This window comes from Panthera leo, chromosome A3 (genome assembly GCF_018350215.1).
Source record: "Panthera leo isolate Ple1 chromosome A3, P.leo_Ple1_pat1.1, whole genome shotgun sequence".
NCBI lineage: Eukaryota > Metazoa > Chordata > Mammalia > Carnivora > Felidae > Panthera > Panthera leo.
In genome coordinates this window covers 51,064,210-51,086,693 of record NC_056681.1, presented here as the reverse complement: position 1 = coordinate 51,086,693, position 22,484 = coordinate 51,064,210, and the positions used below count along the sequence as shown (strand labels likewise).

At 46.9% G+C, this 22,484-nt stretch overlaps 1 protein-coding gene across 4 annotated transcripts in view; it reads left to right on the top strand.

Annotated features, from left to right (window-relative positions):
* The window catches only part of SH3RF3 (SH3 domain containing ring finger 3), a 371,367-nt gene extending 350,582 nt beyond the window's left edge, over positions 1–20,785 (top strand). For 3 of the 4 annotated variants that reach the window (XM_042931821.1, XM_042931822.1, XM_042931823.1), the window contains 2 exons: positions 10,948–11,282; positions 20,380–20,785. In XM_042931821.1, coding sequence (XP_042787755.1) covers positions 10,948–11,282; positions 20,380–20,548 — 504 coding nt within the window. In that variant the 3' untranslated portion in view covers positions 20,549–20,785. Of the gene's footprint in view, positions 1–10,947; positions 11,283–18,530; positions 18,617–20,379 lie in introns of those variants that run through there. The other variant, XR_006200602.1, reaches the window with a different exon arrangement.
* The last annotated feature ends 1,699 nt before the right edge of the window (positions 20,786–22,484 follow it).

Genomic DNA, 22,484 nt, shown 5'->3' with positions numbered 1-22,484 from the left:
ATCATAAAAGTCATTTATGAAAAGCCCACAGCTAACATCATCCTCAACGGGGAAAAACTGAGAGCTTTCCCCCTGAGATCAGGAACACGACAGGGATGCCCACTCTCACCGCTGTTGTTTAACATAGTGCTGGAAGTTCTAGCATCAGCAATCAGACAACAAAAGGAAATCAAAGGCATCAAAATTGGCAAAGATGAAGTCAAGCTTTCGCTTTTTGCAGATGACATGATATTATACATGGAAAATCCGATATACTCCACCAAAAGTCTGCTAGAACTGATACATGAATTCAGCAAAGTTGCAGGATACAAAATCAATGTACAGAAATCAGTTGCATTCTTATACACTAACAATGAAGCAACAGAAAGTCAAATAAAGAAACTGATCCCATTCACAATTGCACCAAGAAGCATAAAATACCTAGGAATAAACCTAACCAAAGATGTAAAAGATCTGTATGCTGAAAACTATAGAAAGCTTATGCAGGTAATTGAAGAAGATATAAAGAAATGGAAAGACATTCCCTGCTCATGGATTGGAAGAATAAATATTGTCAAAATGTCAATACTACCCAAAGCTATCTACACATTCAATGCAATCCCAATCAAAATTGCACCAGCATTCTTCTCGAAACTAGAACTAGCAATCCTAAAATTCATATGGAACCACAAAAGGCCCCGAATAGCCAAAGTAATTTTGAAGAAGACCAAAGCAGGAGGCATCACAATCCCAGACTTTAGCCTCTACTACAAAGCTGTCATCATCAAGACAGCATGGTATTGGCACAAAAACAGACACATAGACCAATGGAATAGAATAGAAACCCCAGAACTAGACCCACAAACGTATGGCCAACTAATCTTTGACAAAGCAGGAAAGAACATCCAATGGAAAAAAGACAGTCTCTTTAACAAATGGTGCTGGGAAAACTGGACAGCAACATGCAGAAGGTTGAAACTAGACCCCTTTCTCACACCATTCACAAAAATAAACTCAAAATGGATAAAGGAGCTGAATGTGAGACAGGAAACCATCAAAACCTTAGAGGAGAAAGCAGGAAAAGACCTCTCTGACCTCAGCCGTAGCAATCTCTTACTCGGCACATCCCCAAAGGCAAGGGAATTAAAAGCAAAAGTGAATTACTGGGACTTTATGAAGATAAAAAGCTTCTGCACAGCAAAGGAAACAACCAACAAAACTAAAAGGCAACCGCAGGAATGGGAAAAGATATTTGCAAATGACATATCGGACAAAGGGCTAGTATCCAAAATCTATACAGAGCTCATCAAACTCCACACCCGAAAAACAAATAACCCAGTGAAGAAATGGGCAGAAAACATGAATAGACACTTCTCTAAAGAAGACATCCGGATGGCCAACAGGCACCTGAAAAGATGTTCAACGTCGCTCCTTATCAGGGAAATACAAATCAAAACCACACTCAGATATCACCTCACGCCAGTCAGAGTGGCCAAAATGAACAAATCAGGAGACTATAGATGCTGGAGAGGATGTGGAGAAACAGGAACCCTCTTGCACTGTTGGTGGGAATGCAAATTGGTGCAGCCGCTCTAGAAAGCAGTGTGGAGGTTCCTCAGAAAATTAAAAATAGACCTACCTTATGACCCAGCAATAGCACTGCTAGGAATTTATCCAAGGGATACAGGAGTACTGATGCATAGGGGCACTTGTACCCCAATGTTTATAGCAGCACTCTCAACAATAGCCAAATTATGGAAAGAGCCTAAATGTGCATCAACTGATGAATGGATAAAGAAATTGTGGTTTATATACACAATGGAATACTACGTGGCAATGAGAAAAAATGAAATATGGCCTTTTGTAGCAACGTGGATGGAACTGGAGAGTGTGATGCTAAGTGAAATAAGCCATACAGAGAAAGACAGATACCATATGGTTTCACTCTTATGTGGATCCTGAGAAACGTAACAGAAACCCATGGGGGAGGGGAAGGAAAAAAAAAAAAAGAGGTTAGAGTGGGAGAGAGTCAAAGCATAAGAGACTGTTAAAAACTGAGAACAAACTGAGGGTTGGTGGGGGGTGGGAGGGAGGGCAGGGTGGGTGATGGGTATTGAGGAGGGCACCTTTTGGGATGAGCACTGGGTGTTGTATGGAAACCAATTTGACAGTAAATTTCATATATTAAAAAAAATTTAAAAATTTAAAAAAAAATTAAAAAATTAAAAAAAACAAAAAACAAAAACAAAAACCTCAACAGTGTATTGCAGGGTGCCTCCCACTTATTGGTGCCCTATTGGGATTAGTTCTCAGGGCAAAGCAGTTACAGCTGGCATTAAAATTTGGAATCGAGTCCTGGGTTCAAATCCAGATTGTGCAACTTTCTGGTTGATTACCCTGCATCTGTGGTTTAGAATCTCAGAGACTGTTTTTCTATTGAGCTGTTTTAAGAACTTAAGAGCTAATTATGTCCAAGACTTAGAACAGTGCCTGGTTCATAGTGAGTTCTCGAGAAAGAATTTGCAGTGTAATTAGTTATATATATAATTATGCTGTCCATTTTGCATATGAGCAGTTAAGTGACTTGTTCAAGATCAGTCAACTGATAAATGACAGTGACACCCAGCTCTATCTGTCTCCAAGGCTGTCATGATGTGGCTGAATATCTGTTTGAAGTTCCTCAGGGAGACAGTATCCTCCACTTCAGGAACTCTTTCTTTCCTGCTGCATTGAACTTGGCTGGTCACCTAAAACCACTTGCCAGGCCCAGCTCCTGAGTGTTCTTCTTCTGTTTCTGAGTCTGACAAATTGCTGTGATCACAATGCCTGTGGCTCTGCTTCGAAGGACACAAATCCAACCCCTGCTTTTTCTTCTGTCCATTCAGCTCCCTTTTCAGAGTGCCTAGCATAGTGCCACATGCAGAGCACTGAACTAAGCCTTCACTTAATGGTTTCAATCCTCAGGAAGGGCAAGAGAAGCAGCATGCTGCAGCAGGCATCCCTCCCATCAAAAACAAAAGCTGGAGAAAGCACCATTAGATTGGCATGCTGTTATCTGCTGTTTCCCTTCCTCGTTATTTTCGTGAATCAATTTTCATCTTCGGTCTTTTATGAGGGCAGCATTTTTGAAGATGTGTTTTAATGTTTAAAATAGCCGATAGCTAAATACACAATTTTTATGTCTCTTTTAATTAGCTTGTTAACTTCTTCCACTTTATTTATGATAGATCTTTAATTCCTCTTCCCTTTCTGAAGACACATTGCATATTTACATTGTTAAAAACCCTTCTCTGCTCTTAGAGTAACTGTGTGTTCAGGCATAACCTGAGATGTGCTTTTCCCCATCAAAATTTTAACAGGGCATAGTTTTTAATTACCCTTTCCCCATCTCCAATAGGAAACTTTCCAAACATAAAATTCTAATCAAAAGACTTCTGAGTATAACTTGCTACCTAGGAGCCCATCTCAATATATTAAGATAAGGATGCACCGTGTCCCTTGTTTGACTATCTAGAGGCTCCTTGAAGGCCCCGCACTATTTGTCATGACAAATCCATGCGCATCAGGCCTCTGACCATGTTTTAGTCTCACCAGCTCCTTCCTAAATGTACAGCTGCAGGTCATTGTAACAGGTGTGAGGATTGACACCCCCACTTCTCTGAGCTCTGGCCTTCCCAGAGGCCACATGATTTTCCTGACTGCCCATAGGTTGATGTAGCATCTGAGAATTATTTAACCATCTTCCTAAACTCATTTTGCTTTCTTTATCTGTTGTGTGAGCCAGAGTTTGCCAGGGCCATGCTCACACAGAGCAGGTTCACTGCTGCAGGGCACATATCCCCCACCTCCTGTCTCCAGCTGGTAGGAGTTGGCATCACCTTCCCTTTAAATGCCCTGTGACTGTCACCATCACTGTCTGTTGCCCCACGGTCCCCACTCAGTCCCTTCACCCATGACCGCAAACTGTTTACCTTGCCAATCCAGAGTCACTCACTCCCCTGCTTCGTGCAGCTCCCAGTGTCTGCCAAGCTGACTTTAGACCCCTCAGCTGGCCCTCTCAGCCACCAAAATGTGCTGTCCCGCTTCCTTTCTCATCTCACAGGCACACCTCACCCCTCCTTTTGGCTAGATCTGCCTCACACCTTCTGATCCCTCAGCCAGACCAAATCACCCACCAGTCCACCCCCATCATTATATCCAATCTGCCCAAGCCTCGAGGCCACCCCTACTGTTCCGTCTTATTAGACAATCTTCTCCATAAGCTAATAACAAAAATTCTCTCTGGTTCATCACATCTAGTACTATTATGTTCAGAGCAATAGGTTGCAGTTTTTTCCTTTATTATGTTCCCCCTCTTAAACTAAAAAGAAATACACATTTGACTTAATGACTCAAATATGAATGTGTCTCACAAAAGCCAAATACTGCCCAGATCCTCCTTCCTATGCCTGATCATCCCTGTTAATAACTGATATTAACAGTCTGGAGGAATATCTCTATGCTTTTCTCAGAGAGTCTTCAGATGCTCCCAGGTCACTGAGTGTTGACACAAGATCTGAACATGACCCATGACCTATGACCATTGTTGCCTGGATCTCAGTTCATGCAAATGCAGAGTGAAAATGTGTGATTATGTTTGATCCTTTGTTCTCAAAGGTAAAGAGTTCTCAACTGCCCCTCTGACTTTGAACAGAGCATGTACTCATCCACGGGCACAAACATTTGGGGATTTTTCGGGCTGAGGTTTTTCCAGACTATCAGGGCTAAGCAATCAATTCTGAGTCTATGTGCTACCCACCGTATGTAGCCCAGTGTTCTGTGTGTGCCTGACCAGTGATTGTAAATGTTGCCCTAAGCAAAAAAGAGTTAAGAAGGTAAGTCTGTTTGAGAGGAACTGTGGCCACCTTCTTTAGCATACATTAACAAAGGAGACAACCTGATTTAAAAAAAATGTGGCACAATAGGTCACGTTTACATGTTTACTTCATTCTAATGAAATGAATTGTATCTCTGAAAATTTTAACATCACATTTATAAATCAAATTTATAAAAGCCCTTGGCTTCTTATAATTTCACAGAGAATTTTCCATAATTTTGGTTGACTCTTAACTCCCAGCAGTTCTTAATTTAAGCTTTAGATTTCTTTTTCCTTTTGCCAAGTTTTTACATTGATGTTCTATAAAACAATTAAGGCCCCTAGGGAGATCCCTATTTTTATCATAACAGAAAATCTATTATTCTATTATGTAAAATGTTTTATAGTTTTCCTGTAATGAATGAACACCTTCAAATATGTCTCTTTTTTTAATATTAGGTTACCAGATGGTTCTTTTAAAGTAAGGTATGACTTTATTTTAGTGTGTGTGTGTATATATATGTGTTAGTGTGTGTGTGTGTGTGTGTGTGTGTGTGTGTGTGTGTGTGTGTATACACACAATTTTTTTTAATGTTTATTTTTGAGAGAGAGAGACAGAACATGAGCAGGGGAGGGAAAGAGAGAGAAGGAGACAGAATCTGAAGCAGGCTCCAGGCTCCTGGCTGTCAGCATAGAGCCCAATGCAGGGCTCGAACTCACCAACCATGAGATCATGACCTGAGCCAAAGTCGGCTGCCTAACTGACTGAGCCACCCAGGCACTGCATCACACATACGTTTTTTAATGTAACTCATAAGCTCTTCTCTAACATGACTGTGCTCTGTTTATATGCTGAGGGAGGCTTTTCTAAAGTACTTGTGTATCTTGAGAGCCAGCACTTCTGTAATAGCCTCATCTGGTGCCTGCAGTCCTTGGCTTGAGCCTCTGCCTGATGTGACCTGCCTTGTTTGCTGAACCTCTACTCATTCACTAGCCCTTGCCACTCAAAGTACAACTGGGGAGGCTGACCCCACCTGGGAGCTGGTGGACAGCTCAGACCCTCAGATCAGAATCAGCACATCAATCCACACCAATATTCCAAAACACAGCTTTAAAACCCATGCAAGTCCCCTGGACTGGGAATTTAGTAGGTGCTCAGTGAACCTATTTCCTTGTTTTGTCACCTTCCCATGCAGCTGGTCCCTTCTCTGGGTTTTTACAGCACTATCTGTAGTCTTCTGAAATCATTAACAGGTTGACACATGACCATTGGCTTATAATTGATCCCTTCCTGGGTTCTGGATCAGAATCACTTTTTTTGCCCCCATATCAGACCTGCTGAATTAGAATCTTTGAGAGTGGGGCTAACATTTACATTCTATCCAACTCTCTGGTTGGTTCTTTGTACCTAAAGTTGGAGAGCCAAGAGACCCTGTGTTGGCCTATGGAGATTTCTCAAGGCAATCTGAGGGTTAACAGTGACACAACTGCCTCAGGTGGAAGTGAAATGGATTTTATTCCTTTAACAAAAATGTACTGGGAGCTAACTAGGTTGTAGGTGTTTTGCAAAAACCTAAAAATAGCACATCATATAAACACGTCATAAAAACAGCCACACAATCAAGTATTTGTAACATGCATTCATAGTTTAAAAAGCACTCTTCCATTTGTCATCTTAACAACTTGGTGTCGGTGGAATCAGGACTCAGAGCTAGGTATTCATGCACCAGCCTGGGCTGCCCCTGTGCTCCTATCCTGTTCCATTGACAGAGGAAGAGGAGGCAGGCAGCAAGGGCAGGTTGTCTGCATGGGGAGCTGTGAACGGCCTCACAGAGGGCAAGCAGTAAGTAGCTTATCACTCATTTGGGGAGAAGACAGAAGATGAGAGGGAGGCAGGCATTTTGTTCCCACAGTTCAGACTAGAGGACCCCCACAAGGCTGAAATGGCTGCACCATGGCCATTCAGAGCAACCTAGGGATGGAAAGTGACCCTCCTCAGGAGAGGGGAATTTAGGCCACAGATGGAGACAGCAGAATGCTGACACAAAGTTGTGTAGGAAAGCAGTGACTCCTCTAAAACATACCTAAAATGAGCTCCAAAAATATAAAGGGGATACCATTCTCTGCATCTCACTGGGCTCATAAAAGTCCCTAATTTAGTCCTGGTCCCTGGAGAAACCCCAACAAATCCATCTTTCTTTAATAAACTTTTAGCCCACATTAACCCGAAATTGTATCCTCTAAAACCTCTTATTGTCCAATGGTGTTGCCCCTAAATTGATTGGTGAGCCTTTTCCCACCACCTTCAAAGTGCCCATTAGCTGATTCTAACATACATCACCCAGAATAGGGCAGCCACCAGGGGAAGGGCTTGGAATATCTACATCCATATTCCATGAATTCTGTGTGCATGGTAGTTCACCAAATTTCACAGCAACTTGTAGTAACTGGATCCTGAAGGCATTAGCAGAATTCTGTCATGGACAGCGAAGGAGAGGGTATTCCAGTCATGACATAAGTATTTGCCAAAGTCAAATTAAGAAAGTGATCAGTCATACTTAATCCTGGAAAACTGAGACAGGAAAATTATCCATCACATTCATGCACCTCTTTCCAAACCACAGCTAAGGCTGGATTTCCATGCAAACATGCTAAGCAGACCAGTGGCTTTATCTTCCCCTCACAACACACCCTACTGTGGTACAGCCTGTGGCTCCAGGGCTTTCTGTCCTGTGGCTGTGTCTTGCAACAGAGTGTTTGTTGATCAGACCTCTTCTTTGCTCATGAGGCAGGACACCACCATATGGACCACAAGAGCTGTCATGCTGGCTGACAACTGGGCCCTGGTCAGTTCCTTTTATCTTTTTAACCTGCTGGGATGTCCCAAGAAGGGCCGTGGTTTCACTCCTGAAACTTCTTTTTTTTTTTTTTTTTTACATTTATTTAATTTTTGAGAGACAGAGACAGAGCACTAGTCGGGAGGGACAGAGAGAGAGGGAGACACAGAATCCGAAGCAGGCTCCAGGCTCTGAGCTGTCAGCACACAGCCCGACGCGGGGCTCAAACCCACAAACCATGAGATCATGACCTGAGCCGAAGTCAGACGCTCAACTGACTGAGCCACCCAGGTGCTCCTTACCCCTGAAACTTCTAACAGGAGGCTCCCTACCTGCCCTGGGCACGTCCTCATTCTATCTCCTTCCACCTTTAATTCATATGTAGAAGAGGCCAGGGACACTAGCTCTGAATATAGGTGAGGTAGGTGGATATGGTGCAGCCAACACTTGTCCCAGGGGCATGGGGACAGTCACTGTGAAAACGCTTTCCCACATGGAGCCCCTTTGACCGGGACACTGGCCGCATCTTGCACGCAGGTGCTCCCCCACTGGGCATGTGCACCCTGACTTATGGATTGTTGGCAGGACCAGCTGACACTCCAGCATCATGGCCCAGAGGGGCTGTCCCTGCATTGTCAAATTGCTCCACACATGTTTGCTGGCCGAGTGTCCAGGCTTCACACTCTGGTTCCAGAAGACTACATGGCCTGATGCCAGGGCTGGCCTGCACCCTTTCCTATGATCTCTATGAGCTAGGCCCAGCCCAAGATGGCAGCAGCAAAGGCAGGTCAACCCATAGCCCTTCAGGGACTGCAGACTATGCCAGGCAGTGGCTCCTGTCCCCTCAGGGCTTTGGCTGGGCTGCAGATCCATTTCACGCCATGCATAATTTTATGTAAGTGCATATGCTTATGTATGTATACAATTCTTGAAGTTGTACAGTCTCCAGCTTCACCATCCCATTGGATTAATAACTGGAATTTGAGAATTTGATAGCATGTAGCTTTTGTGATACTCGACCTGCATTCTGTGCATCTGGGTGTTTAGTTTGGGTGTCCACATGGCTCCCTAGACTCATTGGGCAGGCTCATCCTTCCGGAGCCCCCAGAGGGCTGTGAAATATCAGACACCACCCCTCACGCCTACACTGTGTCCTCACCTCTAGTGCCCTCCGCTTCATGGTCTCAGATTAGGAGACTGTCATCATGAGGAACCAGACACACACTGCCACCCACCAGCACCTCTCAATGGCAGTGGCCTCAGGAGCCCCAGCTACTTGGGAGACAGGGATCCCTCTGAGCCAGATATGTGGTGCCCCCTCGTGGCCAAACTAGTGAAACTCTCCTAAGTGTGTCACAGAACTCCTTTATGGATGTTGAAGCAGGACAGAGCTAGGAAACATAAACAGAGAGGGTTGCCCTTTGCTGCATTACCCCACACCAGCCTGCTCCCCACCAGCCTGGGGCTCACCCATGCCAGAAATTCCTCACTATGGACAGTCTTCAGGACATCTACTTACCTTCTTTCTGTCAATATCAGTGCTAACAGTAGAGGAAAAAACCATGGACTTGTTCATACTAAAATGTTATTGACTTAGCTTAAGGATATGCATATCCCTAATATGTGAATTTTAAGAAGATTTCAGCATCAGTGTGGTGATGCTGAAATCATCCGCCAGTAGCCTCTAACCCTGCAGGCAGGGAAGGTGAGAAGAGGATGTCTGCCTTCTATCCACCTCAGGGTCTACTGAGCCCTGTGACCAAAGCAGACTCTTTGATAGGCATCACTGACTCAGTGGCTATACTTTCAGACTTCCGTGTGCTGCCATTGTTTTACGCCATGTGCCCTGCCACCTAATTTCCATTGAACATTAAAAAGCTGAACTCTATTAAAGCCATAAAAATGGTCAGATTCCAAGGCAAGCGTGTTGTTCTAAAAGCACCTCTGCATGTACACACTTTCTCTTTCACAAACAACTCTCTAGATAGCAATGTTTCTCATGTTTCCTTATGTGCTTCAGTGTAATCAGCACATGCTGAGGGAGGCTGAGGTGCCCCTTCACTGACAGTGATATGCAGAATTCAGAGCAAACATGGTGGCTGGTCCAGGCCACCCAAGGACACTGCCTTGATCTTTTCTTTCTCCAGGTCTGTGTTGCCACCCCAGCCTGGCTCTCATTTACATATTGAGAGTCTGCTCTGAGCTCCCAGGATGTGAGACTAAGGAGAGAAGCTCCTTCAGGGCCAAGAGAGTACTAAATGGGTCCTCTGATGAAGACCCTATACTGGTCATGCCTGCCACTGGTGTGGGGTGTGGGGTGGGGAGTCCTCCATGAGAACTGGGAGTGAACTATGGAGCAGGAGAGGTGTCTACACATCCTAGTAGGAGAGCGTATCAATAGCCTCATGATTATAAGGGCAGATTCTTCTGATTATCTCATTAGTTTTGTATGTAAAGAGCCACGACCTGAATGTTGTCATATCCTGTAATAGGTCTCTTAAGATAAGGAAGCCACCTGCTGAGTGAAGCAGTTTTATCAGGGTGTTTCCCATTGACAGAATTCAGGGCATGAGGAGAAGTTGCCCCCATGGGGGGCTGCTTCAGCTCTGAGAGCTCAGCTCGGGTCCTCCCTGCCTGCAAATGACTTTCTTGGGGAATATATGTGATGCACACATGAGCTCGCGCGCACACGCACACTGCAGGTTTCTTGTGTGGTATAAATAATTTTGTGCCAGAAAAGTTTGAATACAGTGTTGCCCAGTTTCCAAATGAAGCTGTGTCTAGGATACATGACCTTTGGTTCTATAAACCCGGTGGGGGTTGAGGAAGCTAATCTCAGGAAGCCTGATGTAAAATAATTACACACTTCTCCCAGGTAAAGAGAGACAAATGATGTTGACTCCTGGCTCCTTGGAGTCTTACCAGTCTGGGACGGTCCTGTGATGGTGAGGAGGTGTGTTGTCGGGAGGGTGCCCCCGTCCCCCCACCTCTCTATTCCTGCAGCACTCTCTCCTGGGAACAGCACCCTCTCCTGGGAATAGCACCTTCTGGTCTGCCCCAGGGCCTCCTGGGTCTGTTCTGGGCACTTGCACCAGATTTGGGGAAAGGAAGGAAAACAAGAGTTGGAAAACCTTTCAGTCTTAGCTTTGTTTTCTTCCTCTAACCAGCTTAACAAGATTATGTTTAAAGTTTCCAAATAAGATTATACTTCCCTCCTCCAACAAGGGCATTTAGGAGTATTAACCCACTGGATTTCAATTCTGTGTGTCTTTCCAGAAAGAGAAGAAAAGTGGGCTGCTGAAGCTTCTTGCTGGGGCGTCTACCAAGAAGAAATCTCGCTCCCCACCATCCATTTCTCCAACCCACGATGCCCTGGTGGCAGTGGACACCTCACTCCAGGGTGCCGTGGGACCCGAAGTATCCTCACTGTCCATCCATGGCAGGGCAGGGTCCTGCCCCATAGAGAGCGAGATGCAGGGTGCAGTGGGGATGGAGCCACTGCACAGAAAGGCAGGCTCCTTGGATCTGAACTTCTCCTCATCTCCCTCCAGGCAAGCGCCTCTCTCCATGGCTGCCATCCGTCCGGAGCCCAAGCCTTTGTCCAGGGAGAGGTAAGGGCGGGGAGGGTGGGCTCGTATCCTCTGGGGCCTTGGTATGGGCTGGTCTCTGAGATTGGAGTCATTTTGGGGGAGCAGTGACAATAGGGATTTTCTGAGGATTAAATTTACCAAATGTCCCTCTTACCCACATCTACTCAGTTCCTGAGCTTGGATGGTGAGCATCAGATAAAAGGCATTAGGGGGGCGCCTGGGTGGCTCAGTTGGTTGAGCATCTGACTTTAGCTCAGGTCATGATCTCGCAGTTCATGAGTTCGAGCCCCACCTCGGGCTCTCTGCTGACAGGTCTGAGCCTGAAGCCTGCTTCGGATTCAATGCCTCCCTCTCTCTCTCTGCCCCTCCCCTGCTTGCTTGCTCTTTCTCTCTCTTTCTCCCTCAAAAATAAAAAATAAACATTAAAAAAAAAGATAAGAAGCATTTGGGAATGAAGAGGAGCCTATTTCATGTTCTGAATCCATATGGGTCCTGAGTTTGGGATTTGCAATGGATTCATCAGGAAATTTGGCAGAACTGATGGGGCACTGAGCCCAGAGAGTGAGCAATGATGCTAGTGAGAGGACTATCTCCCCTCAACCCTGTGGGAAACCTGGAGTGGACCCCTGGACTGAGTCCCATGGCCTGTGTACCCCACCCCAGAGGCAGTTTTTCTTGAGGCTCAACCCACTCTGACATCTTAGAATTATAAAACATTACCCCCAAATTGGCCTCAAGGTATATAGTCTGTTGGGTTAAACCATACAAAAGTGACAACATTCATTTTTTTTAACCAAAACCAGAAATTTCATAGAGTTCAGCCTAGAGTTATACAGAGCAGTAAACTGAGTCCACCGAGGGCCTTCATGTGCCTGACTTTTATAAGGGGTCAGAGGCTGGCATCTTGCTCAGCTGATGGGGCCATTTGAGTTAGTCCTTAGAGAGCTTCAGATAAGGGCTGAAGGCACTCTAGTGAGAGGTGATGGTGTCCAATCTGGATAGCACAGAAGTACTTTCCCTTCCATGTGCCTTCTTTGTTAGAACGCTGCTTAAATAGTAAACATGAGAGCAGTCTCCTCAGGAAACAGTCCTGGCATTTCTGTCTGAATCTTCCCTCACCTCGGCCTCACTGCCTGATGGCCAGCTCCTCCCCATAGACCCCAGTGCTGAAGCCTGAGAAGGGCACCACTGTCCTGAGCTTCCACTAACCCCCAGTGCCAATGCAGGGCTAGTTAAGTTCTGTCTAAATGGGGGGTGACACGCCTTTTCTGTCAAGGCCTAGATAGTAAATTCTGCAGACACTGCAGGTCTCTGTCACAACTCTCACCTCTGCTGTGCCGACATGAAGGCAGCCATAGACAATATGGAAGCAAAGGGCGTGGGCACTCCAGTAAAACTCTACTTATGGACACCAAAATTTTAATTTCATTTAATTTTCTTGTGTCATGAAATATTTTTATTATTTTGATTTCTTTTTCAACCATTTAAAATTGCAACAGCATTCTTAGCTCTCAGACCACACAAATAAGCTGCAGTCCACTTTGCCAAGGCATACCCAGATGATGGGCTTCAGGGCTGCGTTGATGCCGTGGTGTTGAGATCCAGCGCCACTGAGAGAACAGTCTCCACAGGCAGCAGAGGGACAACATGAGCTGGTTACAGATTTCCGATAAGCAGTTGTCATGTCAGTCCATATTTACACCTGTTTTTAGAATGAAAGCTCTGTGCTCTGTGCAGGGGGAGATTCAGACACTCAACAATCAGTATGGACTTGGGCCATAAACACCCAGAATGGCCATGCTGTGTATGCAGCTTAGCATCTGCTGGCATTGTTCTAGGTGCCTTGTGTGTGTTACCTCCGGTGATTCTTGTAACAACCCTATGAATTTAGTATCCCCATCTTCTTGAAAGCCTAAGTAACTTGCTCGAGATCACACAGCTAAAAGTAACTAGCCAAGCCAGAGATTGAATTCAAGGCTTTCCAGCCACAGAGCCTGGTCTCTGAACCACTTTGAGGGGCATGGTCAGCAGCTGCCCAAGGTGCAACTTGCCCACAAAGGGATCTGGGTGTCTCTGGCTTTAAAACAGTATGGACCGTATCACAGCCTTGCCAGGATATCAGTGTCTGCCTCTGGATCCTCAGCAATTGATCACCACCCCCTTGTTGGTTCAAGATATACTTGCTGTCCAAACTCCGTCACAGCAGGATCCATTACTGTGAGGTGCGTTCCCCACAGCAAACCCCCAGGCCCTGAGGAGACTGGATTCACACCCTACCTCACATCACACACACACACACACCCCACCACCACACCCATACCACACCCCACACACACCAAACACGACACCACACCACATGTGCACATATAGCACATACCACACACACGCACATCCTCAGACATACACACATGCACAACATATACCACACATCTCACACAAATACCACACAGACACCACACATACCACATATCACACATACACCACACACCTCATACCACACCACACACATATACACACCACACACACACACATACCACACACACTTAACATACATCTCACACAAATACCATACTCACACACCAAACACATACCACACCACATATGCACACACACCATATACCATACATACACACACCACACACACATACACACCACACACACACTTCACACACACCATATACCACAGGCACCTCACATCTCACACAAACACCACACACACACACACACACATAGGCACACACACAGGCACACATGTTCTCTTTCTTTCTGCATTTCCCTCCAAGGAGCCTCCTCCAACTTTGGGCAGCTCTTTCATGTCAGAACCTTCATCCTTCCATAAGACCAACCCCCAGATGCCTATGATTTCTTAATGTGGTTCCCAGTCCCTCTGCCCCAGGTAACAAAGTTGGTGGCTCCTGAGAAAGATAGGCTGAGATATTTCAAAGGTGTTCTCATGTCTCCCCTAAGTTTCTGTTCTCCCTAGATCCCTCAACTTCCAGACTCCTTAATAAAAGGTCTTAAAATACCCTGTTCTACTAAACCATGGAAGTCATGATTAACTAGAAAGATCAGAGAATTACTCTCATTCTGTGAATATTCCATCTAATCAAGGCTTATTGTACCCAGAGACTTTTGGCACCCTGCTTGTCCCCAGCACTCTGTGAAGCTCATTAGTGATGAGAGTTTTCAAAATACAGCCTGAAATGAAACTGCTGCCTAATGAGCCCCCAAATGCCCCCTTCTCTCACCCTGTGCAGCCCCTAGGCTGCCTTGTGTCCTAGGAAGCCCCAGCATGTTGGAGCAAGGGTGTAACAATGGAAAGGCTTAGTCTTCAGGCTGGGACAGCTCCAGAAAGTGCTTGGCCTTGGGCCCTGCAGGCTTGTGAATAAAACTTAGCTCACAGCTGGAGGGGAGCAGCTGTAACAGGAATCCCTGCTATGGAGGCCCTGGGCACTCACTTGCAAGCCACATATCTGCAGAGTGCCTGCCGTGTGCAAGGCCACTTTAAGGTTTGAAGGAGGGAGAGCAGCAAAGGGCAGGTGGGGCTCAGATTCAAGGCTTCCACCACTAGCTCACTGAGGAAGGGGCATCTCTCACCTGGAGTGGCTAGGCTCTGGGTGCTACAAGGCTGCCTCTTGCATGTTCTGAGTGTCTCCTATGTACAAACTCCCTGGGATGTAACAGTTTCCCTCCTGAGGATTCAGGAAGACACTGGAAGCGTCTCTCCTAACTGTTCCCAGAGGAAGGAAGTTTGGGCCGCCCAGAGGAGTGAACAATGGAGAACTCCCCCAGGTCTGGTTGGCCAGGCCTGCACGTCAGCTCACTAGAGGCAGGTTCAGCTCTCAGGAGATCTGTAAGAGCCAAACTCACAGGCCTGATGTGTAAACCAGAGTGCCGATTACTAACCCTTCCTCGGGAGCCTAATCCTTGGACCATCTGGACATGTTGTGCCCTATGGACAATGTGCAGGGAGCCACATTTCTGGAGGTTACTTGGGGAACTCATAACAGCAGTATAGTTATGGGATCCAGGAGTACCGTCTAACGTCCCATCTCCCCAGCAGGGATATGCTGACCCTGGGCAGGTCTGGCTGAGTTCTTGGGCCAGCCGCCCTGCACCCATCCTCTGGATGCCTGCCTCCTGGCTCTCTTGAACCTTGGAGAAGTTGCAGAGTGGCTCTGAAATATCGGCACACTTACCTCTTATCATCCATTTCACCCAAATAGGCATCTTCATTTCTTCGAGTCCCAGTTCCCCCATATACAAAGTGGGGATATTAATACGTATCTGATAGTTAAAATATTTGTAAAATGCATAGATCAATACCTGGGAAATTATGAATTCATAATAAGAGTAATAATAACATATTAAATGACATATATGATTATATGAAATGGTATGACATATACAATAATAAGATGGTGGTGCCCCCAATGTTGCCTGGCACCCCTTCCTCTACTTTTTATTGGCACAGTCTTTTCTCCCATATGTTCACACACTCAGTCTATTTATCCTCACCTCTTACTGGCCTGTGAGTTGTTTGGCTTTGTTAGGATTTAAGTTTTTTTGATCTATTATGTGTCATGGTAGGCAAAACAATGGCTTCCCAAAGATGTCTGTGCCCTGATCCCCCAAACTGTGACTTACATGGGGGACTTACATGGCCTAGAGGAATGAAGGCTGCAGGCATGATAGAAGTTGCTAACCAGCTGACTCTAAAATGGAGAGATTATCCTGGATTATCCAGGCGGGCCCAGTGTGATCACAGAGTCCCTCTAAGGAGAAGAGGAAGGCAGCAGACAGGGTCAAAGTGATGCAGTGTGAGGACTCAACTGGCCATTGCTGGCTCTGAAGATGGAGGAAGGGGCCTTTGGCCAGGAATGTAGACAGCTTCTAAGAGCTGCAAAAAGCAGGGGAATGCATTACTCCCAGACCCTTCAAAAGGAATGCACTCTGGGTGACTACATTGGATGTCTGACTTAACTGTAAGATAAGAAATTATGCCACTAAGTTTGTGGAAATTTGTTATAACAGCAACAAGCACCTAATACATGTGCTGATATTGTAGCTTAGTGTTTGGGGTTTAGGCATACTCTTATTTCCAAGTTCCTAGAGGGAAACTGCTCTGTGATGATCACATCCACCATCTCGGGGTCACTCGCCCTCAGTAGGCACTGAAGCAAATGCTCTGAAAAGCCTGCCACTCAGAGGGCCTCCCGGTGACCCCTGTTGTCAGGAGGAGAGCAGATGACACAGGAGGAGGACATGCCAAACCTCACACATAAAGCTAATTGCAATATGCAGTGGTAAGAATTCATTCTGATTTTGAGCCTTTTGATTTCCTGAATCTTATGTCTGAAAATTAGCTGTGGTTGACCTAACCTTAACTCAGCACAAGGCAGTCTCTTATAATTTATGACGCCACAGTCATAACACAGGAGTAGCTGCTGTCCTTAACTGTTCATTTGGCCCTTTGTGTCTATAACAGGGAGTATCAATTACTTTCATGCAGCAGGAAAAATAGCTCAGAGTCTTGGAATGATCTGGACAAGAACGTTAAATGCTCGACTCTTATACATTAGGCCCACATCATCCATCTGGGCTCATTAAATCATTGAATTACTCAGAAGCACCAAATTACTTTTTTTTTTTCTAGCAAATTACATTTTCAGAGTTGCTTGTTTGCTTCACATCTGGCAGTTGAGGCAAAAGCCAAAACTTGTGTTTGAAGTCTGAGAAATCATCTCACTCTTTGCCTTCTCATCCTTGGGGAAGAGAAGGAGGCAGGTGTTTGGAGAAAAAGTGGAGGGTGGCAGAGAGCCACAGATAGGGCTGGTGCTGGTCTCTGTAGCCGCACACATGGCCTGAGTGCCGGACGTATGGGAACTGATTTTACAGACTATTCCTACCTCCTCAAGGCCATCTGTCATCGGGGAGTGGCCAGCAAGCAGCCGTTTGCAGAGATTCTGGGCTGAGAGGAAAGCGAGAGGCATACTGTATTTTCTCTCTCCTTTATACCCCCAAAGCCAGCATCTAGAGCCTAGAGAGTTATGAGAACTGGCCCAACCCTCCTATACCTGCAGCCCTTCCAAAGCACTCAGCACGCCTGGCCAGCCCTGGTCCCTCAGCAGTACGAACCCTGCTTGCCTGCCAAGTCAGACTCAGGAGCCACCTTTCTCTCTCCCCCCTGGTCTCAACAACCTGGAATACCTGGGACCGTGAGCTCCCCAGAGTGGAGCCTGGGTCTTCTCTGCCTGTGCATTGTCTCCTCAGCCTTCACAGCACCAATCCCAGATGCCCCAAACCATGGCTTCCCTGTCCTAACCCCAATGGGCCAGCACCCCAGGCCCTCTGAGCAGGTGGTTGAAGGAGAATGAAAACTTGCCTAGAGCTTTCATCTTAATTCTCAAACAATCGCAAGTTAAACATTCACCCACAGAACTTGCTGAAAATCCACACTCCTGGCCCCATTCCCACAGTTTCATCAAGTAGGTCTGGCACAGAGCCAGGATTCTGACCTAGAGGCCCTGAAGTCTACGGCCACATTTGAAGAAATGCTGACATAGGAACTCTTTTGGTTATAATGTCCTGGTTTTCCAAAAGCAGAATATACAGGTCAGAGGCTTCACATTTAGAGCCCCTTGAGGATCCTCAGGACAGCCAGCTGCTTGGGACACCTGGATGATCTCTTTCAGAGGCCATGTGTATGGCTGTGGCTTATGGGGGAGACAGGACCCAGGGGACAGGCCTTCACAGCCGACAGCCCAAGGAAGACTGAGAGAAAAGGAATATCCCACCTTCTTGCCCCAGCCAGTGGGCCGGGACCACAGCCAGGCACTGCCAGGGAAGAGGGGAGCAGCAGGACAGTGCCTCCTGGGGGTGGCCTTTCAAGTCCAGGTCAGGCCCTGGGCCTCTGAGTCCCAGCATTGCCAACCACCCAGTATGTGGTTCCTCCCAGGTTCATCTCCTATGCATGGATGGATGACCCAGTCCCCTAAGGCCTGCTGGTCATCCTGCTCCTGGGCCATTAGTCTGGCCAACGTTCCCCTCCTATGGCCAGTGGCTGACAGCAGGAGCTGAAGTGTACACTGTGGGCTGGGGAGAGGCATTGTTTGCTGGGTGGTTGCTATGGAGCTGCAGGCCCAGATACAGGCACCACTGGACCTCTCCGCGCCAGCTGCCACCAGCCACTGACACCTCTGTGCCTCCGCCTACCCAGTTACTCTGGCTCCCCAGCAGCTCCATCTGACTGACAGCACCACCCCCAGGCCTCCAGATGCCCTCCTGCATGTATGAATAGTGCTCCTGTGTGCAAGTCTTGTCCTAGGCACTGGGCACACCGCAGGGAGCATGGGGTAACAGTTGCTGCTCTGGGGGCTTGCATGCTAGTGTGGGAGACCTGTGCTAAGCACTAAGCATGGTGAACAGGGCCCAGCTGGCTTGTGGAAGGCGGGATTGCTCCAGAGAGAGCATCAAGGAAGTGGCAGGCAAGAGCAGCCCGGGCAAGGGAGTCCTGAGCTGGGGGAGATTGAGGAGTGCTCAGAGAGCAAAGAGAACACAGAAGCCTTTCCCCAACTTTGGCTTCTGTTCTGAGCAGAGGAAGGCTGTGGTCTGCCTATGTTTTCACTGTGTGGTTGCTGACTGCAGAGAACCTGGAGTGGAGCAAGGGTCCAGCAGGGGTCCCAAGTGGGGCAGGCTCCATGACCAGAGAGGAACCCTCCAGATGTGGGTGTAACTCTCCAGATGTAGGCTCTGGAGCGACTTCCAGCTAGGGGTTTTCAGGGATGGAGAGTGGTTGCATCCTCCCGGCTATAAAACCTATCCACAGTTAGGACTTGGACATTGCAGAGAAGCTTCACCTCACATGCCCAGTGGGGTGGGCAGGTCCCTCTCAGCTCCTCCCTCCTCCCCCTCAGCATTGAGGTGCAGGCCCAGTCTAGTGTTGAGCACACCTGCCCCTGAGGAGTTCCCTGAGGGGGCAGGGAGGCACAGCTGGCTGGAGGGTGGGGACAGAAGATTCCAGACAGGCTGAGCAGCAGCGAGGAACATGGGCACCAGGACACATGCTGGTTTGCCTTTGGTGGTGTTTTAGAACATTGACCCTTAGAGTGAGCACAACTTCTTTTTAACCTTCCTCTGAGGCCCGGTGGACAGGTGTGTGGTGTGGGATGTGTGCTTGATCCTGGGGCTCTGGATCCCCAGCCAGCTGCCAGCCAGAGGGTCAGATTTGTCTCAGATTCAGGGAGCTGTGCGTGGCAGCACCCAGTGCCCACCCATGCCCTGGACCTGCCATAGCCATGAGGGGTCCTCAGGGGTCTGTGCTAGGTTAGAGCTCAGGCCCACAGCTCCACTTTGACTCCCCTATGGGAACAATTATGTCTCCAGTTGGATTTTATGTCATGTTGGTCTGAAATGAGGTTCCACAGAGGCCTCAGAGGCTGCAGGGAAGCACCCAGGTTTTTCGGAAATGAGATGTGTAAAAAATTGGGCTTCATTTATGATGTGATTTCATCCAGTTCAGGTGCTAAGGTAAGGAGCACATTTAAAAAGAGTGACCGTTTTACCATACAAGGTCCAGAACAGTTTCACACATCATGTAGGACATCCATTTAAGAGGCGTCCCCCACCCTCCCTGTTCCTCAGACAAAGAAGCTGACACTCCAGAGGTCAGGACAACTAGCCTGGCATCATGCAGCCAGGACAGGACAGAACTGAGGACACAACTAAGTGTCCCGCCCATACCCCAGTGCCTGCCCCAGGACTGAAGTGGCTGTCCCAGGCCCCACCTCAGAGGAGGCCACTGTCCAAAATGGGCTGGAGGGAGAGACTGTCTCTCAGGCAGAAATGTTCCAGCTGCATAGATCGGGCTCCAAAAGGACATGGAGGGGAAATTATTTTTTAATTTTAATTAAAAAAATGAAAAGGTGGTGTAAAAATTAAAATCAAAGTAGAAATTTTTAAAAGTGGGGGAAGTAACCCCAAATTATAATAATTACACCAGATGGGGAAAAGGAAAGGAAGAACAAAGAGAGAGACCTTGCTAGCAGGCCCTGGGGTGTCATCCTCCAGCCTAGGGTCAGACTCACCCAATGTGGTATCTGTTTCCCCCCCCAACCAGGTACCGCGTGGTGGTCTCTTACCCTCCCCAGAGCGAGGCAGAGATCGAGCTGAAGGAAGGTGACATTGTCTTTGTGCACAAGAAGCGTGAGGACGGCTGGTACAAGGGGACCCTGCAGAGGAATGGCCGCACCGGTCTCTTCCCGGGAAGCTTCGTAGAGAGCTTCTGAGGACACACTCTCCACACCCCACTCCCCAGGCATGAAGGCTCCCTGGGATCCCCAGGGCACAACAAGGGAAGTCAAGGCTGTCCTGAGGGTCCCAGGTCCCTTTCAAGGCTCCTGACATGGCCACCCTGGATGGGGGTGGGAGCCCACAACCCCCAACCAAGAGCACACCCTGGGGTTGTTCTCTGACAAAATGCTTCCCTCTGCGTAAACTGTAAAGAAATATCTTTGAAAAGAGAAGCTGCTGATGCGGGTTGATTTGCTCTGTGACTTACTGCTAAGCTGCAGCATTCTTGTTTGCTGCCTATGCAAGGCCGAAAGCTGCAGAAGGGCTGTGGGGATTGGGTGGTGGGCATGGCACCCAGGGCGTTTGAAGATTGTCTTTATGGGTTGCCCTGGGCTTCTTGGGGGGGGGGGGTCCAGATTGCTCCATCACCTCTCTATATACCTCAGTCACCTGCCACCTGGCCACTCAGCAAGGGTGTTCCTGGCCCAGGGCCTTTGCTGTGTCCCCAGAGTCCCTGGGGAAGCCCAGCATGCAGCTCCTGTTGGAGGCGCAAGATCGCACTTGGCTTTGTTTCCTGCCCATCGTATTATAAGCCACATGTTTCGTTTTGCCGCCACTGTCCCTTTGCATTGCTTCTTTCTTACATCTTTTTAAAGTAAAGCTGTTAGACTTTCTATATTTCTAATAGGTCATACATTGCCTATTTTTCATACATCTGGTGCTGCCTTTTTGTAAAACCAATAATGACTTGGTTGAGCTTGAAAGAAAAAATGTCTGAGATGATAATCAAGTGGGCAGAATTTTTATATGTACCATGTGAATTTTGGAAAACTGAAAAGTCCACGCACTCAATATCAGTGTTGGCTACTATTCTGTGGATAAGAGGGAATCCATTTAAGTGGTTGGAGGGAGTTTAGAAAAAGCCAATTTCTTTAAACCTTTACCAAAGCCCCATGCTATGTCTAGACAGTGGTAATTATTATTCAAGAACTGGAAGCATTTCAAGTAAGGGTCACTATAATTGCCTTTTGTGTGGCAGTAAAAAGAACATGAAGGTCAACCCCAGCCTAGGAAGGCAGAATTTTCCTTTTATTGCTTTAGAGAAAATGACTACAATTAGCATTATCAAAGTATGATTTCTCACTACTGAAATGTGTAGTTTTTAACCACAATTCAGATTTCCCACCCTATGATGGGTTTGTCTTTTTTTTTTTTTTTTTTAATAAATGTGTCCCTATCAGGCAGTACAAATATTGGTCTAGAGACTGGAAGTACAATGAGGAGAACAAGGGATTTGAGGCATTGCTGCAGATTTGAAGAATTCAAGGGAGCTGGGAGAAGAGAGAGGATGAAGAATACCTTTGATCCTGGGACCTTGCCCTGGGTGGCGTCCATTGAGGCCTCTTCATGAGCCCAGCAGCCCAGACCTGCCATAGAAACAGACTGGAGAAGCCCTGTCATGCAGGCAGTCTTGTTCTCAAGAGATTCACACCTTAAGAATACATTCTTGTCAGTTCAGAGTCACAGTTCATAAACTCCCTCTCTCTTTATTTTTATAAAGCGACTCAAGTTTAAATTAGGCTGACTAAATTAGCCTTTGGTAACATAGGATCTCCCTGGTTTTCAATGATGCAACAAAATCCAGAAACACATTCCCTTGCCTGGTGGAATGCCTTTGAAATACAAAACACTTATTTTCAGAGCTCCTATTTGGGGATGTGACTTGGCTATTTGTTACTGCCAGGTGGCTACCATGATGGTGGGATCACACCTAGACAAAGGCTCTTCTCCTCTCTCCAGATAATCATAGAATAGACTTGAGAAATTTGTTCTGAATCAAAGAAAGACGAAATCCAACTTAAACCCAGGGAGCCCTACATGAGTTAATGACAACCAGAAGGTATCCATTTGCCATTGGTGCCAAATTAGTTG